General features: G+C 53.3%; 1 protein-coding gene across 3 annotated transcripts; it reads left to right on the top strand.

Moving 5' to 3' along the window:
- The first annotated feature begins 517 nt into the window (after positions 1–517).
- On the top strand, positions 518–16,841 carry LOC125623293 (uncharacterized). Of its 3 annotated transcripts, none has more exons than XM_048822363.2 (11): positions 518–1,790; positions 4,744–4,895; positions 7,567–7,722; positions 7,890–7,994; positions 8,511–8,613; positions 10,217–10,359; positions 12,373–12,537; positions 13,513–13,691; positions 14,459–14,741; positions 15,830–15,909; positions 16,495–16,841. In XM_048822363.2, the coding sequence occupies exons 2-9, from the start codon at positions 4,806–4,808 to the stop codon at positions 14,676–14,678; spliced, it is 1,161 nt and encodes a 386-aa protein (XP_048678320.2). In that variant the 5' UTR covers positions 518–1,790; positions 4,744–4,805; the 3' UTR covers positions 14,679–14,741; positions 15,830–15,909; positions 16,495–16,841. The 3 variants fall into 3 exon arrangements, with proteins under 3 accessions (XP_048678320.2, XP_074976607.1, XP_074976606.1); XM_075120506.1 differs by having other exon boundaries at positions 4,756–4,895; XM_075120505.1 differs by lacking the exon at positions 518–1,790 and adding an exon at positions 6,852–6,978 and having other exon boundaries at positions 4,760–4,920.
- The last annotated feature ends 1,600 nt before the right edge of the window (positions 16,842–18,441 follow it).

Here is an 18,441-nt window from a genome sequence, read left to right on the forward strand (position 1 = left end):
GGCTAGGAGTGTCTTCATGCTTACAAAAAGAAAAGGAGTACTTGTGGCACCTTAGAGACTAACCAATTTATTTGAGCATAAGCTTTCATGAGCTACAGCTCACTTCATCGGATGCATTCAGTGGAAAATACAGTGAGGAGATTTATATACACACAGACCATGAAAAAAATGGGTGTTTATCACAACAAAAGGTTTTCTCTCCAGGTTAGTCTCTAAGGTGCCACAAGTAGGGAGAAAACCTGGATTTATGCTGGAAATGGCCCATCTTGATTATCATACACATTGTAAGGAGAGTGATCACTTTAGATAAGCTATTACCAGCAGGAGAGTGGGGTGGGGGGAGAGAAAACCTTTTGTTGTGATAAACACCCATTTTTTTCATGGTCTGTGTGTATAAAAACATCTTCTGTATTTTCCACAGTATGCATCCGATGAAGTGAGCTGTAGCTCACGAAAGCTTATGCTCAAATAAATTGGTTAGTCTCTAAGGTGCCACAAGTCCTCCTTTTCTTTTTGAGATTCCATTGTGACAGATGCTTTAGAAATGAATGTAATAATATATATACCTCTCCTTGAGCACTGCGAGCTCGGTGCTGTTTTGGTAATCATGAACTTGCAAACTTATCTTTAAGAAGTCTCTCTTACCGGTCCGTTTATACACTAATTAAGGACAATGGGATTACACTACTCAATGGGCCATGTGGCAAGGGAGCGATATAGGGAACCCGCTCTTTAAATGATACTGTTCACCTAAGGTAGCAACGAACAAGGGGGAGAAGGCTGGAGAGCTGCCGAGGATTCACAGCCAATGGGGGATAAACACCTCTGAAAATCAGGCCACAAGTTGTTTGTTATTATTTAGTCACAGACCAAAACTCCACTGTGCTAGGCGCTGTACAAACACAGAACAGAAAGGTGATCCCTGCTCAAAGGGGCTCACTCCTGCAAGATCCACAGCAATGTTTCTGTAGGGTCTTCCACGCTGTCCATGTATTGGATTGGATTTGAATGACCTATTTTAAGAACACCCTGGAAAGGGATGTATTTATCTGCATGATGGAGAAGTCTAGTTGGGAAACAAATCCACTGTTGTCTGAAGCAAAACTGCTGAAAAGTCTAAATTGGAATTTCTAGTGCTATTGTATATTTTGCTTTTCTCCCTCTGTTTCCCCCCATCCCTTATATGAATAATACTTGGCACTTTGAATCTTCAGAGATAACTATTTCCTTCGCCCCTGTGAAGCGGGTTAGTTTATTTGCATTTTGTTATAGGAGAGAGCGGCCCAAAGTCATGCAGTGAGGCAGTGCGCCTGAGAGCCTGTCCAACCACTAGGCAACACGTCCGCACTAAAACAATGTGATTTTAAATCAGTAACAACTCTTGGCACTTCCAGAGCATGTTACAATATTCAGAGTGGTTGAAAAGGCTGGATGTTTAATTCAGTGTAGTCATTAAATGCTGGTTTACTAATTGCAGCTCCAACACTTAAGGGATTAATCCTTGTGCACCCGAGCAGGGCCCTTGAATTCTGTTCCTGCCTGCAGGGTGAATGAGTTGCTCAGTTGTCTGTGTTTGTGTCAGTTGTTCACTCCCCTGGAGTTTTGCACCTGCCCCTTTAACACTGGCTCTGCCCGGCCCCCTTTCAGCAGAGAAGACAGAGCCTGCGCTGGGAGAATTTGCAGCTGCTTCTGAGGGTCTGTGCTGGGTGGCCAGGAGGGAGGAGGCACAAAGGGCCAGGAGCCAGGCTGCTCCCACCTTGCACAGCAGGGGCTGAGCTGAGATGGCTGAGGTAGGTGCAAAGCCCCTTACCAGAGGGGAACCAGCCTGCCCCACAATGCCCAATTCACTCCATTTTCTCCTTACTAGAGCAGGGAGGAAGGGGCTGCCAAGGCTCCTGGGAATTGTAGTTTTTTGGGAGGCTACTGCCCTTAGTAGCCTTGAGGGTTTGTTCATAGCCTGACTGGCCCTGCCTCTGGATCTGCAGAAGGCCAGGGGCTGCTGGGGCTAAGCTGAGCTGGGACCATGCCAGCGGAGGTGTGGGGGGTTCCTGGGTTTTGAGGCTCCATGGTCGCTCTAGAATTTACTCGGCTCCTGCCGGTTTCACAGGGGCACTCAGCCTAGGGTTCAGCCCCAAAGGCTGGCCTCTCACAAGGAAAAGAAGCAGGCGAGTGGCAAGTGAAGGATGAGTTTGTGGCTAAGGCACTGGGCTGGGAGCCGGGAGAGAGGGGTTGAGATCCCAACTCTGCCTCAGATTCCCCTTGTGACCTGGGGCGGAGGTCAAATCACTTTGTCTGAGTCTCTGTTCCCTGTTTGTAGAAGTAGAACCCTGCCTTTCTCCCACGCTTTGCTGTTTTATCTTTGTAGGGCTTATGTACACATGAAAGTTATTCCAGAATAAGGCAGGATGTGAACTGAAAATGGAATCGCTAGTTTGGAATAGCTCCCTGTGTGGATGTTCTTATTCTGGAATCAGTGCCTTTTTCTGGTTTATATTAATCCACTTCTAAAGTGGATTAAACTAATTTGGAGACAGGCACTCTTACTCCGGAATTGCTCATGGACAGATGAGCCCTGAGATCTATAAAGCCTCTGAGGCAGGAACTGTCTCTTGTTTGTACAGCACCCAGCACAAATGGAGAGCCTCTAGGCATTACCATGATACCAATAATGAATAAACAATCAGATTCTGGACTGGAGTTCCTTGTTTCCTTCTTTGTCAGCCTTGTTTGACGTTTATGGGCCAGGAAGGCCATGTTATTTTTTCCATTTTATATTACAAATTGCAGCTTGGGGGAGCAAAACCTCCTTTGTCTACAGTGAATTCTGGACCAGGACCCCAGGGTGCTAGGGACTGTACAAACACAGAACAAACAGATGGTCTCTGCCCGCAAAGAGCTTCCAATCTAAATAATTATTCTGTTCTCATTTACTTGCCCTGCCAGATTTCACAGGGTTAATAGATACCAGGGCCGGGGGGTTGATGGTGCTGCTGTTCATGTTCGGTACAAAAGCAGGCTAGACTGAATGCAGAGCCCTGAAAAGCAGTGGCCATGCTCCAAAGAGCAGCTTACAGCCAGCAGAGTCCTGACAAGCCGGCAGGGGTCAGTGTGGCCACGTGGAGTTCAGCTAACCGCTGCCTCTGTAAATTTGCAGCAAACTGTGTACAGACTCTAGCCCCCAGGGACTCGATGGCACCAAACCCTCAGGCTACACACACACACGAAACGTGCTCTTCATCAGAAAATATTGGAAGGCTTTGTCTGCTTTTAAAAACATCGGGTTGGGAGGGGGTTGTGTGCACTCAGGCAATCTGTGACTAATAGAGGGGGGTTTGCTGGGAGTAAATTGAAGGGTTTTTAAGTCCTGTGTTCACACTTGAAGAGGCAGTGCAGTGTGGAGGATAGGGCACTGGACTGGGACTCACGTGACCTGGGTTCTAATTCCAGCTCTGACACTGACTTTGTAACCACAGGCCAGTCGCTTCACCCCTCTGTTTCTCCTTCAGACCTTTGTCTGCCTGGTCTCTTTTGATTGGGAGCTCCCTGGGGCTGTCCCGTACTGTAAGTCTGTACAGGGCCTATTGTGCTAGGTTCCATATTCACACACAGCAAGAGAGTCAGTTGTTCACTCACTTTCTCAGAGGACTATTTGTCCCAAGAGAAATTCTCAACAGATGGCTCTGTTCATCTAAGACACAATCACAGAGATGCCATTAGTTATGTCCATGTAACACAAGGAGATGTACAATCCCTGAACACAGGCTACAGCTGTTCTCTGAGCACAGAGCAGGGAACCAGGAGTTCCTGAATTCTCATCCTCACTCTGCTGCTAAATCCCTCTGGGACTTTGGCCAAGTCATTTTCTCCTGTTCCGTGCCTCAGTTTCCCCTTTCCAAAAATTAGGTAGAACATTGACTGACTTTCCAAGACTGTTCTCAGGAGTCACATCATACTTTATAGTTATGAAATGCCAAGTATGAGCCAAGCCTCAGCCAGATCCACAGGTCCGAACAAACACTTCCCGACTTCAGGGGACTGTGAATTTCTCTTTGGACTGTGTCATGTGGGTCCAGCTCTGATATTATCTGAAGGAGGCAGATAATATAATATGTGCTGTGTCTAAGAGCCACCCAGCACCCTGGCTGTCCGCCGAAGGAGCAGGAGAATGAGGAAGAAAAGAAACTTTTTTCCTGAAGTGGAAATTGTGGTGAAAGGGAGAAACGTGAGCAGGGGGGATTGTGCAGCTGGCCAGGGCAGACAAGGTGGGTTAAAGGAGCAGCTGGCTTGAGTAAGTAGACTTGGGGATAGTGGGTGGAAAGGGTGGCAAAGGAGCATTGTATGAATTATGCTAGACATGCAAAGTTTCTGGCACTGTCCTCTGAAGCGTCCAGCGGTGGCCTATGCTAGACCAGATCGAAACCGGATCTAGTACAGTCTGGTGACTCCTGTGTTCCTAGACCCCACAAGGACTTTTCAGCACCATGGCAAATATGCTTTGCAAGGTTGCTTTCTGCCTCTCCCGCTAAGAGATCTCAGTCCATTTCCTCTTGGGTCACATTCAGATCCCAGGGAGCCTTGATACCCTGTGTAATAGAGACAAGACACTGCTGTTCGGTCGCCCATGTGAGGAGGTGGGAAGTGGGTGCTGCTACTCTGGGGCTAGGACCTGTGGGGGAACGTGGCAGGTGGCTAGTTGGTTGCGGTGTCTGGAGATGCCGTTCCCTTCTTGTGCTCAGTATGTAGGTGTCATTCCAGATTCCGGGACTGGGCGCGGATTCTGCTGCGACCTCTGCAGCTCTCCTTACATGGTCGACCCCGGCCGCAGAGGCAACCAGCTGAAGACCTCAAGCTCTCTGCCTTCTCCGCGCCACAAGCGGGATCCCAGGACAGGCCAGGTGCTGACGCTCTGCAAGGCATGGGGTGAGGGAAAGTGCTCTCCTGTGGTCTGAGCGGGGTTGAGCTGGGCATCACCTGATACCCCTACCTTATGTTCAGTATCTGTCTCTCCCTCTTGTTCAAAGGATGCTGCAATCCTGCTCAGGAAACAAAATCCATGCATGTATTGAGCCATCCAGCCACTGCTTTGTGTGTGATGTGTTTGGTATCTTGGCTCCATACAGCCAGTCTGTATGTAGGGCCCAATCCTGCTCCCACTGAAAATCAGTGGCAAAATTCCCTGTAATAGGAAGAGGATCAGGCCCTTATGATCTTCTCCCAAAGTCTATTCTCTGGTTAGATGTGAGCAGGTAAGTGCTGGCCAGGCCCCCCCGGGTGATGTCTGGTCATCTTTGAACATCATGTCCCCCCAGTCCCAGTGGGGTCATCGGCCTTTGCCTTTATCAGCTGCCACCCATGTGAGATCCAGCAGCTGCAACGTGTGCAGAGTGACCTTTCCCTGCGAACAGTCCCCCAAGCCCTTCACTCCGATCCCAGTATTGTCTCTGCTTGGTTACTGTCCCAGGAATATAGTCATGGTGGCTAGACGCAGAGTGACATGGAGAATGTCAGTGGTGTGGTAGTAACTGGTATCACCAAAGTGTCTTTGTGGGTTTTTTATCAGCGAAGGGGAGGTGCAGTAGCTGGGGCGGTTGGGAGCGACGTACTGTCTCCAGGTGCTACTGCTGCGATCCGGCCCTTGTTGTGTTAGCAGCTCTGTGCGTACGTGTGAAAACGCAAAATATTACAGCTTGTCCTTCGCTAGCTGTAATAACCATTGGCTGTAACTCCTCCGGGGGCGGGGCTGTCTCCCCTAGGCCTGACACTTAGCAGGCCTCGGAGCACTCCGAACCCTGTGAAGGATCCTGGGCTGGACGAGAGGAAGCGGCATGAAGAGCAGCTGCAGGCGTTTGGACGGTCCATGGTGGGGGACCAGGATGGGAGCAAGCTCTGCTGTCCTGCCTATACCAGGAAACCCTGCCTCTGCCTCCAGAATTATCTCAAAGCCCCAGGTGGGTGGAGATGGACCTAGAGTAATATAACGTCGTGCCGTTCATCCCAGAGCTCTGTACTTAGTGCACTACTGAAATGCAGCCATTGCTGGGGTGGAGGGTGGCAACCAGCGAGTGTAGAATGTGTTAGTGACAGGAACGGGACATGTTAGCAAGAACACTGGGATGTAGTCATACCCTTTAAAAACTGCCATGAGCTTGGTGTCCCTCTACCGCTGACTGGACCTTTGTTCTAAGGTCGTCTTGGAAAGCCCCACATGTCGGGAACTGTACAGGCCTCTCTTCATCTGGCTCAGAAAGAGGGGAAGGGCTGGGTCACCCCAGCCAGAATATCAACCTGAGGTCCCAGGGAGTCAGGTTGTTTAAAACTTCCACCTATTAACTACGGGAAACGTTTGTAGACCACCGCGATGGTGCCCAAATGCTATCGGGAAGATTGACCGACACGCGTGGCTTAGTCCATGTGCTTCTCGAAAAGCAGCTCACGCATTCACCTGCCCTCCCCCCGAGAAGGCGCTGGCTGTAACTCCCAAAAGGTGGCATCTCGCTCCATCACTGCCAGTGTCTGCTTTGAGCTATTGACTCACACCCTAGGGTGGGATTTGAACCCATGACCTGGTGGTGCACACAGTGAGGGTGCCACCAAGTGAGCCATAAAAAATAGTCCCCAGCATTAGTGTAATGCAAGGAGGGAGGAAGGCTGGGTCCTGTGGGCGCTGTCAGCCAAAGCTGAAATGTCTGCCCCATCAATCCCAGCCTCTTGGATCGAATCCCATGGGCCTCCCTTTCCCGGAGGGCTCAGCAGCTCCTCATAGCAGGGCACAACTCTTTGTAGAGCCCCCCCGTCCACATGTGGTTCCATGTCCGACTCCCTGATGTGCTGACATGCTGCTCCTTTGGCAGGGCTGGGCGAGAGCGAGAGCTGTACACGAGCCCTCGAGTTCTTGAAGTTGCTGCAGGAATCCAAGCAACTGAAAGCTGTGAAGTTCTGCAGCGACGGGGCCAGCCAGAAAGCCGGGGAGCCCAGGAGGCAAGGAGTGGGGTGGGGTGAAACCCCTGGGGAATAATGGAGCATCCGCGGTGTAAGCAGCACGTCCCCTAGCTGAGGGGTCGTGCGCGTGGGCAGAGCCTTCCCAGGCAGGATTCTCCATCAGGGTCCTCCAATGTATTGCTGCCAGGGCTCTGGCCCAGCTGACTCATGGGAAATGCCGATAATCATGGACAAGAACAGAGCTTAGGGTGACAACTGATCACTTTCAGTCCAGAGGGAGAGAGAGGGAGACGTACAGGGAAGGGATTTGGGGTGATGACGTGCTATTGTCTCTGGTGTCCATAGGCTCCCAGGGCCTCTGCAGACCCATGGGGTGGTACTGGCTGCCAGCAAGCCTAGCTGGTTTTTGAGTGGCTATGTTGTCCAGTGGTTAGAGCAGGGGACTGGGCCTTGGGATTCCTGGGTTCTTTTCTCAGCACCGGTATGAATTCAGTGTATAATTTGTTTGGGGCAAGCGTTTTCCCAGCCTTTCTCCAATAGTGAAATGAGGGGTAGGCACCCTGATTCCATGCAGTGCGCTGAGGCCCTGAGCCAAGGTAACAACACTGTCCTGTTGATTTCCTCAAGGAGGAGAGCCAGCGGAGGTCCCTAGCCTTCGAGGACTTTGTCCTGAAGAACCGGAGGGTGTTGCGTGAAGAGCTGAAACTATGCGAGAGAGTCCCGCAAAGGATTCTGGGATACTCCAACAACTTCCTGCATAAGAAGCTCCAAACTAGCAGCCAGGTAAGTTGAAATATGAATGTCCCCCCTTTCCTGCCCCGAGGATGGGGTTGTGTGGGGCAGTGTGGTGCTAACCAATCTAGAGATGGGGATGGAGTGTTCTGGGCAGTGGGGGCAGGCGGAGTTACACCCCAAGGGGGTTGCTAGTGAAAGCCTGGTGTTCCCTACAGAAGCCCGCCAGAGCTGAGCGGAAGAAGGGGAAAGGAGCTCCGGGGCTCCTCAAGCCCATTGCAGAACTTGGCGAAGAGGAGTGCTGTGCGGACAACTTCACAGTGGTAAATACTCCAGGTGCCCCCACACTGCGGGGACGAGGGTGTCGGGGATGCCAGGCTCGCAGGAGCAGTGGGGCAGATCGCGCCTTCAGAGCAAGTCAGTCAGATATAGAAGAAATGAACATCTGGCATACCAACGCCTCTCTGCCAAAGGGTCCTGGGGAGGCCGCGAGGGCTAGAGCTAGGGGGACTAAAAGCCAGAGCTCCTGGGTTCTAGTCCTGCCTCTGATTCACCATGAGACTCTGGGCAAGTCACTTAATCTGTTTGTGCCTCAGTTTCCCTCACTCAAATATTTAAAATAAAACCATCCAGTCTCCAGGGCTCTCTTCCTTTCCCTAGACTGCACTGGGCATTGGCCTGATGTGTTAGTGTCCTCTTCTTGCTCCACATGCCTGGGAGGTGGGTGTCCAGCCTGTTTTCACTCCGATGGGGGTGGATCAGGCGGCCTGGCATGGATATGGACTGTACCATATAGCATACAGGTTTCCTATGTGCTGTCTCCTTTGGCTCCTTCCTAGATGGCCCACACCTACGGCCGGCTGCTGCAGCACTGGAGGGATCGAGCATTAATGGGCCAGTCAGAGGCCCACCGAGTCCTAGCTGAAATGCTAACACCCTCAGGTGAGTTGTAAGCATGTGCTGTGTCCCTCTGGTGATCGCACAGGTCTGCCATAAACTGAAAGACACCACGTTCCCTCTGAGAAGCAGCTGCACGGGTGTGAACATTACCATAATGGGCATGCACAGAAGGGAATTTAGACACCTATCCAGTTGTGTGCACAGTGGTGGCAACTTACTGCATAACTGTAGGCACAGGTTGTGCACCCTTTTGCCCACGGACATCATGCCTCCATATCTAAACATGTGCTCCTCATCCTCCCGGGGATGTCCTGAGCCCCTTACCTTTGGATGTGCTGGAAACACAAAATCTTTGCTGATAAAGTTGGCTGATGACACACAGACTGGGGGAGTGGTAAATCCTGAAGAGGACAGGTCATGAATACTGAGTGATCCGGATCTCTTGGTAAACTGGGCCCTCGCAAACAATAGGCCCTTTTAGTACAACTAAATGTAAACGTATACATCTAGGAATAAAGAATATTGGCCACACTTGCAGGAGGGGGTCTCTAGCCTGGGAAGCAGTGACTCTGACAAAGATTTGGGGGGTCATGGTGGATAATCAGCTGAACGTGAGCTCCCCATGCAGTGCTGTGGCCAAAACGGCTAATGTGATTCTGAGACATATAACCAGGGGAATCTTAGGTGGGAGTAGAAGTTATTTTACCTCTGTATTTGGCAGTGGTAAGACCGCTACTGGAATCCTGGGTCCAGTTTGGGGTCCACAAATGGAGAAGGATGTTGATAAATTGGAGAGGGTTCAGAGAACAAACTGAGTAAAGGAACTAGTGATAGACTCGAAGCTCAATCTATTTAGTTTAACAAAGAGAAGGTTATGGGGTGACTTGATCGCCGTCTGTAAGTACCGACAGGGGAAGAAGACATTTGACGATGGGCTCTTTGCTCTAGCAGAAGAAAGTCTAACACGATCCAGTGGCTGGAAGTTGAAGCTAGACAAATTCAGACTGGGAGTAAGGTGGGTACATTTTTAACAGGGAGAGTAACTAACCCTTGGAGCAACTTACCGAGGGTCATGGTGGAATTGTTGTGGGGACGTTCTGTGGTCTGTGTTGTACAGAGGCCGGACTAGATGATCACAGTGATCCCTGCTGGCTTTGGACTTTACGAATAAACGCAGAGCAAAGCTCGGGGTTTATTTGGAAACACGATGTGTGCACATGCCACTGCCCTCTGCTGCTGGAATCAGATCCCTGCGCTGCCCTCCTAAAACAGCAAAGGCCAACAAAGAGGTTCAAAGGCTCGATGGAGCTCCTGGAGGTTCTCTTGGCACCGATGGTTGTAAGGCCTGGATCTCCTGTTTGCAGGTGCCGTGTCGTCTGTGTGGGACCAAGCGGCCAGGGCACTGAAACCCTCCAAACAGTCTGGAAAAGGGAAAAGCCCCACCTGAGCCCTGCTAAGAAAATACAGATGTTGTTGGTGCAGGGCAGACCCCCGCTGATCTTGTTCTTTTGGGGCCCGTTGCAAAGCCCATTCACACCCATTGCGTGGGGTTTGCATCAGACCCCCGATGCCCTGGCATTTATCCTGGCTGCGCAGGCAAGAAGGCCCTGTGCCCCTGATCACACCGTTTCCTGTTTGCCTGCAGGGGGCTGTAGGTGTAACTGTTACTACTTCAGATCCTGGGTGACCGGTTCCAGCCCGAGCACCGTTAGCAAGGTTAACGAGCAGATGAAGAGGCTGGGGGGAGATAGGGAGCCCCCTCCCCACAAACTCAAGCAGTGGAGGAAGGTTGGTACCAAAGGGCTGTCCCAAAGCTGCTTCTCCCCCCACGGAGTTTCCGCTTCGGGCCCGTATTTTTCATGATGTGCATTTATTGCTTTGTTTTGCTAACTGCTCGTGTAAAGGCCCTCATACGCAGGGGAAGGGGGGACTGGCTGCGGGAGGGGCATGGGCTGTGGCTCCTGCTTTCTTCATAGGGGTGGATATGTTGGATGGGTTTAAACACCGATTAGCTCTCTGTGCAAGCAGGTGTAACCTAGGCAACCAGGCTACTGAGGTAACGAGGGCACCAAGTTGTGATGATACCGACCCTCGTGCGTCAGGGCTTCTGTGGTGGTCTCTGGGGTTGGAAGGGGATTTGCCCTGAGACATCACTGACTGTTTGGTCGGGAGGGTGCGTGTGTCTTTCTGTGAAGCATCAGCTATAGGTCACTACCAGAGACAGGAGAGCGGTTGGTTTTTCCGATTGTAAACTCCAAGGGGCAGGGGCCTGCCTTTCTGTTCTGTGTTTGTCCAGCCCCTCGCACAGCGAGACCCTCGTCCGTGATCAGGGCCTCTGGGTGCTACGATACAAGTACATAATCAGAGTCCCTGGGCCTGTGATGTGGGATGGTCCTAACTGCCTTACTGGTTACTTTCACCTGTGAGCCTTGAGCACAGCAGCTGCGGATGAAGGACGCTTGATGAGCTCTTAGTCTGGCCTTTTGTTCTCAACGAGCATGTCCCTGTCTGCTGGGACCCGGGGCTGGTATGGAACCGACAGAAGGCAGTTCCCCAGTGTACCGTGATACAGCATCCTCTGCCTGCCTGGATGGGACGGTCCAGAGTCAGGGTGATATCACAGGGGAGCTAACTCACTCCATCATCACATTTCATCCTGGAGAGGTCCCAAAAGGGCCAGCTTTGTGAGCAGCCTAGGACAGCCCTCCAGCTGTGGACTGCAACGTATGGGGGGGTCTGAAAGACTTTTCAGCCAGATGAGGGTCAACGGCTGAAGCAAGAACAGGGTGAGGGCCCTGAGGAGAGGGGAGGGAAGTGTCCGGCCTCAGCACTGAAGCAACAGCGCATGGGAAATAGCCCAGGTCCCACGGAGTCGCTCCTCAGAACTGGCTGAACCTTGGCACCTGTCTCCAAACTGCCTGAAATAACAATCCCCGTCCAGCCCTTTTCCCTCTGTTTCCTTACCCTGCTCCTCATCAGCCTTCGAGAGGAACCCATCAAGGCTGGTCCTTGGCTGGCCGGGAGGAGGTGCCCCTGCCATCCTAATGCCGAGGGCTGCTTCCTCCCTGCTGCCGACTCCCACCAGTCCAAGGGCAAGGCGTGAGCCCCAGCTCTCCCACACGGTGGGACCGGGTGTCTTCTAAAGGCACCCTGCCCTCTATGGCTCACCAGGGCACTTGAGAGGGCACAACTGACTGCCATGCCACCTGTGGGTGAGAACAGGGTTGGCCCATGCTATGTATTTCCTTGTTGCTGTGCCGGGCGGGGTGTCTCGGCCTTGGAGAGCAAGAACTCTCTGGATGGGTCCTTTTCTCTCTGCTCAGAGGCCCCAGCATCACATGGGCTGTTTGGTCCAGATGAATGGATTAGGCACATCTATGGGATTCCCCTGCTTTTATCAACGTGACCTTTGCAGCCTCCGTTCTAACCTTGAATGGCATCAGCCTTCTGCAACATGTGGGCCTAGCCGGCGGTCACCCCAGCTGGCCCCCTGGCAGACGCTGGGGAGACCGCCTGTTTTAAGGGCGTGGAGCTCCCGGGGACTATCAGGCAGTCCTACACAGAGAGGCTGAGCAAACAGCCCTGATCCCAGTGTGGTGGGCTAGTGGCTGCAGGGTGGGCGTCTGAGGTCAAAACCGTGACAGGAGGGAGGCTGCGTAAAGGGGGTTATCAGGAGCCGGGTTCAGCCTGGTCTGTGGCACCCCAAACACGGACCAGAGGAGCCGGCTCATTGTGTGTTCTGTTGCCATATCTTCTCCCCTTCTGCTCCGTTAACCTCCTGGCTTCCCGTCCCGCCTGTAGGAGAACCCCAAGCCGAACAAGAAGGGTTCTGATGCTGGGGAGAGAGCGCAACCCAGTCAGGCACCATCGCTGGCTTCCCCCTCCACAGCTGGTTCCCAGGAGCTGCCTTCAGCCTCTGTCCATGGGCCAGCCTCAGCTGGCGAGCCTCCTACCTCTGGAACTGGTGTGAGTAGAAGGGCTTGTTTGGGGTGGACTCTGTGGCCGTTGACCGGCAGGGAGGAAGGGCATCCTGAGGGCTGTTGAATGCAACTCTCCCTGGGGGGCTGCTTTCCTTCCTGCTCACAAAGACCTGCTTGGAGCTGGCAGTAGCCGGTGGCTAGGACCCCTGGAGCGAGAGGTCGCAGTGCAGACAGCATGCGGGAGCCTCGCCTAGTGCTTGAACCTGCAGCTCTATGGAGAGCCCCCTCTGCCCATACATGGTGCATGGTGTCCAGTCTCAGCCCAAGCCCTAGGGGCTGATGAGTTGCTGCTGGAGCAGCTAGTCTGTCTGCCCTCATGGAATCCTAGAAATGGAAGGGACCTCACGAGGTCATCAAATCCCCTCGCCTGTGCTGAGCCAGGACCAAGTAACCCTAGACCATCCCTGACAAGGGTTTGTCCAGCCTGTCCGTAAAAACCTCCTATGACGGCGATTCCACCACCTCCCTGGGAAGCAGTTCCTGAGCTGAACTGCCCTTGTAGGTAGAAAGTTTTTCCTGATCTCTAATCTAAATCTCGCTTGATGCAGATTGAACCCATTGTGTCCTGTCCTACCTTCCTTGATGTGGAGAATAATCGATCGCTGTCCTCTTTCTAATCTCTGCACTGAAGAGCTTACTATATAAAAAGACAGACAAAGAAGGGAGGGGAAGGAAGTGCTTTTACCCTATGTAACAGGGGAAACTGAGGCACAGGGAGTCTGTTGGCACTAACTGGAATGGAACCCAGAGTCCCATACAGTGCTTTGTCCAAGTCCCTCCCCCCTTATCTCTAACAGAGAGGCCTGGCTAACAGAAAGGTTAAGGAACTGTGAATAAAAAGCCAGGAATCCCAGCTTCCAATGCTCTGCCCCAACCACTAGGCTGCATCGCCCTGGAGTGACCCACTGCTGTGATAGTCTGGTGACCTTGGCAATGATCTTCCTTTCTGTCTCCCTGGCAGGCTCTGGACCCCTGCCCCCCGCCGCAGGCCATGCTTGTCTCTAGCATTGTCTCAGCACCGCCCGGCCCTGGGGGGGAGATATCACCTTGTACCAGAAGGCCAGCTGACACGTTCTCTCCTGCTCCAAAAGCTGCATCAGTTTCTCTCACCCTCTCCAGCCCCCTGCCGCACAGAGCCAGGTAACATGTCTGGTAAAACATCACCAGCTGTGGGCCGTATCCTCAGCTGCTGTAAATCAGCGCAGCTCCATCAAAGTCAATGGGACAGCGTTGACTTACTCCAACTGGGGATTTGGCCCAGTATCCCAAATGCTTTAGAGAGGGGCAATTTACGTGGGGTTAGCCAATCCAGGAACCAGTGCTAGGAATGTCCCGGTCATTTTAGCAACCAGAGCACAGGCCTCTTGTAAACGTAAACCCACTGGCCTGGTCATCTGTGGCTCCCAGTGAGACCTCTAGCAGGACAAGCGTTAGCCCTCGCGCTCTGGGTAACTGTGTCCTGCCTCCTAGGAACTCCCCCTGCCGGCCACGTGGACACTGTCCCCCTGCAGCCATGTGCTGTTCAATAGCTGCCGACTGCCTCCCCCGGTGTCGGGAGCGACCCCTGCTAGCCTGTGAAGAGTGCCGTGCTCTGGGGAAGGAAGGTGCTTTGTGAAGGGTGGGCCATATTTCCACATGCAAAGCACGACCACAGTTGAGAAGTGCTTTGAGAGCTGCGGGTGGTGGAATGTGCTATGTAAGAACACGGGATTTATACTAACCATTGCCCAGTCCTCCTGTGGCTCGTCCCGCAGAGCCCTTAACGCGAGGAGGCTGAACTGATGCTCTTATCAGTGCTGATTGACTCCAAGGGCTGCCAGACTGCAAGGCTTAAGGAGATGCTTATGGGGGCGAGCGGCGTGCACCTGCCTTGACCTTGTGGGCACTCTGTGTAACTTTCCCTGCAGACTGACTGACATCTTCTCTCCCCCCCTAAGACTGAGCAGCAGCATCCACAGGGACTTGGCTACCCGAGGGATCCGGCCCACCCTGCGCAGCCTTCACCCCCGGCCCAGTCTCTTGCTCGCTCTCAGCTTCTTGGTCCGGACTCCGGGATGTGTCCACCCCATCAGTAGATGCAGGGAGCAGAGGAACTATGGAAAGGCCAAGAGCAGCAGCCTCCTTTGATCCTGATGGGGGCAAGCAACGGCGCTGTTCCAGGATCCGTTAACGCAGGAGGCCAGTTTCTTGGTGAGTTTGGGAACAGCCCAGGCCTTACGCTGCTGACGTTGGCTTCGGAATTGCATGACAGCAACAAATACATGAGGAGAGCGGGGTGAGGGGAGGGGGATTTCCTGGGGGCTCCTAGGAGGAGAGGTGTAACACTCCCACCCCCATGGGCTAGCCGGGGTCTCAGGAAGGGCTGTGACCCATGGTAGCTCTTGAGCAAATGTTAGGCCAAAGCGGAGGGACACCTCCCCGGGCAACCGTGAGGGGAAGGGAGCCTTGGAATGATCTAGAATCCCCCCTGCACCTTCAGCTGGGGTGCAGCAATGGATAGACAGATGAGAGCAGGTCTGTGCGGGGAGCTGCGGTGAGACATGTCCACTGCACAGGATGACAGCCGGAAGCTGGGAAGTGACCTAGCAAAGTAGGACGGGCCAGAGAGCTCAGCCAAATACTTCCCTGGCTGTTCCGACAGCAGGCCTAGGGTGCGGGTACATAGATGTACCACAACATAACTCCTCTGCTGGGGATGTAACCTGGGCTCCAGAGGCTCTCTGAGATTACAGGTTCAAATCCCAGCCAGGCTGCTGCCACCTTTCCTCCTCCTGAGATATACAAATGGTATTGCAAGCCATTTCCCCACTGTGCATGTGCGACCACCATGTCTGCATCACAGAGAGCCCCTGGCATGTCTTGTTGGAGTAGGTGTTTACCCTGCTGCTCTTGTCCAAAACTTTCCTGGTCTGGTGCATGGTGCTGGGCAGTTGCTGCCCTCCTCGGCTTTGGGGCGCTATCTATCCCTGTTACTATTCTGAACCTGCTGTAAATGCAGGTTGATGGTTTACAGCCTGTCTCCCCTTATCCCCAAGTGGTGCCACCCTCAGCCCTTTCTCTGCCAGACCCCTTAGCCCTCGGTGTGCTGCTCTGAAACTGTGAGGAAGGGTAACATGTGCCATGGAGAAAGCAACTTTGAAGTGCGAGGATTTCCCCCCGGTGCATGGGGCAAAAGCTGTTGATTGCATAGCAATCTGGCAGGGGGTTGTCCCCTGCACACCCCTTACATGGCCATTCTCCTCAGAAAACGCTCACATTGGGTGACTTCTGTTCCCTAGGTGCTGTGAGGGGCCCACTGCCCACCCGAGAACCGAGGCTCCCATCCCAGCTGGCAGGAGGTGTCAAGACCTGACGGCCGGTAACAGCCTTTCTGAGCTTCCCCCTTCACCTTCCCTTAGCGTTGCTGGTGGACTTGCCCTTTACCCCACTGCTCACGCTCGTAGCCCAGCTCCATACTGCTAGCTCCAGGCTTTGACTGTTCTGCCCTTTGCTCAGCCCGAGGGGGCGCCATCTTCCCAGCCAGTCCAGGGGAGTGAGAGGCGGGGAGTCAGTCCTAGGGCTCCTGTCTGCTGGTACAGAATGCTAACCACAAATCCCCTCCACTCCCTGGGCCAGCCCCGGGTTAAGCATTCGGTTCTCCCTTGGCCTGGCAAGAGAGGCTGCTGGTGTGATGACAGTGCAGACATGCAGCTGTCCCTCCTGCAGAATCTCAAACCCCTTTTCCGCTGCCCACCAGATGGCAATGGAAATGTCAGGCATCTGACCCCACCTCCCCCCTTTCCAAAGGGCTGGGCATTGCCTACAGCCTCCGCGTGCGCTGTTCCTCTCTGCTTGGAGAGTCCCATCCTTCCATGGTTCTCTTCCGCCTTGGTCCGTACCTGGGGGCTAGCTGTAAGGTCTGTCCCTAGCCTACTTACCGTGCCTCTGCTTTGTGTCTCCGCAGCTTGCCCTCCCCAGCAGCCTCCATCCTCCTCGTTAGCAGCGCACGGGGTTGCCCCAGTGCTCCTGGGGGCTGGAGCGTGGGTCGCAGAACGCAGTTTGCCAGCTCAGCTGCGGGGGCTGCTCTCAGCTCCACAGGCGAATGCCGCCTGCTTCCTAGTGAAAGCTGAAGGACAGCACGCGTGTGGGGAGGCTAAGATCACTGTTCACCTCAGCTGGCCACTGACTTTATGCTGCCCTGGGTAGGGCCAACAATGTCCAGCCCTGACCGCACTGGCACGTAGGGGGTTCCCTACTATTCAGCAGCCTCTGGTTATTGATATGGTCTCACTACCAGCAAGCAAATCCAGAGCGTCTAATGGCTGACCTAAAGCTAGTGTGAGCAGGCAGCTGTGAAGAGTCAAACAGCCGTGCTGGGCCGGGGGATCTGTGGCCGCCCTTGCAAGTCCTGTCTCCCTGGAGAGGATTCAAAGGCTATCGCTTCAGGTAGGGGTCAGAATTCTAACTGGCGTGGCTCTTGACTTCTGAAACCGAGTCCGCCGGCTGCATGCCCGAAGGGAGAGAGGCCGGGGCCCTGGAGCAGGTGTGTGTGAAAGCAGTTCAATGTATGACCAACCTGAGCCTTTGTACCTGGACAGAAGTGTGCACAGCTTGGGTGGGGACTTGGCTCTCGGTCCCTTAAGGGAGGACTGAATTGCACGGGGTGAGAGAGGCCTCCTTTGGGGGAGTGGGCTGTCCCATCGCAGCTTGCCTTCTGTGACTGCTCTGTAGGACAGACAGTTCAAGCAATTGTTTGGAGACAGAAACCAGTCATGGGCCTGTCCTCATTGGCTGGGAGAGCTAGTTACTGTTCCCCAAGAGCCCTGCAGCAGGGGCTGTTTGTTTGCATTGATGGCCCAATGCTTTGATTGAGACCCGGGAACTTTAGCATGTGCACTTTCCCCAGGCAGGGCTGTGCTTGCACTGCTGGTGGAGTTCTCCGAAAAAAAAAAACACCCAGAGGCCTTGGTTCCTGCCTTCTCTCCTGGGCTGGGAGTCCTCAGCCCAGACAAGGGGCTGCTGTGTTCTGGTGAAGCAGTAGAAAGTTACTCTTGGCCTGGAAGTTTGGACCACAAATGTTTATTAAGCACAACCCCTCCCCCCCCCCCCCCCCCCAAGCCCTATGTATTTCTATATATTAATTCATTTGGCAGATTATTATTTTTTAAGGAAAAAACAAGTACCTGGTGGGTTAAAATTCCCTCTTAAAATGACATTAGCAAATGCACACGTAAAAAATAAATAAGCTCATACATTCAAGTATATGGCAAATACGTCACGCTCTGCAAGCTGATTGGTCAGATTCCAGTTTGTGGTCTGGCCAAGCGCCGCACGGTCACGAGTCCACTGCTGGTCATGTTGTCGTAACAGCAGGAGCCCAGGAGCGAGGTGGCCCCTCTTACCGAATACAATGCAGGGACTGATGGTGCCCCTGAACCAGTCCTTGCATTGGTTGATCCCTCCAGCAGTAGTGAGGGGTGAATTTTACCTGCTCACACCTAGGACATCTACACATGTTAGGGCCTCCCCCCAGCTGGGCTAAGTGGTGCCTGGCTGAATTTCTTGCTGCTGGAAATTTTCCATGAAGGCCGCTCCTGAGAGAGACGTGGGGGCAATGGGGACTCAGCACTAGACCCAGGAATGGGCTTGCGGGGAGATGAACAGTAGCTGGAAGGCCCACCAGAGGACTGATGCAGCCCTGCCAGTCCCAGCTAGCGCAGCAGTGCAAAGGGGCACCTCTGTACAGCTAAACTTGAGGGTGGCTAGCCCCATTCTGTGTGAGGCAGGAGGGTTGTTTTTCAGCCTATTTGAAAGTGACTGACAAGTCCCCACCAAAGTTGGCCCATTCCCTTTGTGCTCCTGTGCCGACCAGGCTGGAGGCCTCTAGCTACTACTGCAAGAGAAAAGAGGA

This window comes from Caretta caretta, chromosome 16, assembly GCF_965140235.1.
Source record: "Caretta caretta isolate rCarCar2 chromosome 16, rCarCar1.hap1, whole genome shotgun sequence".
Taxonomy (NCBI): domain Eukaryota; kingdom Metazoa; phylum Chordata; order Testudines; family Cheloniidae; genus Caretta; species Caretta caretta.

Bases quoted from the DNA above. Each gene is read 5' to 3' on its own strand.
- LOC125623293 (XM_075120505.1), top strand. The intron at 6,979-7,566 runs GCAAGGAGTGGG...GATTTCCTCAAG, and splicing joins AAAGCCGGGGAGCCCAGGAG to GAGGAGAGCCAGCGGAGGTC. The intron at 13,692-14,458 runs GTAACATGTCTG...CTTTCCCTGCAG, and splicing joins CCCCTGCCGCACAGAGCCAG to ACTGACTGACATCTTCTCTC.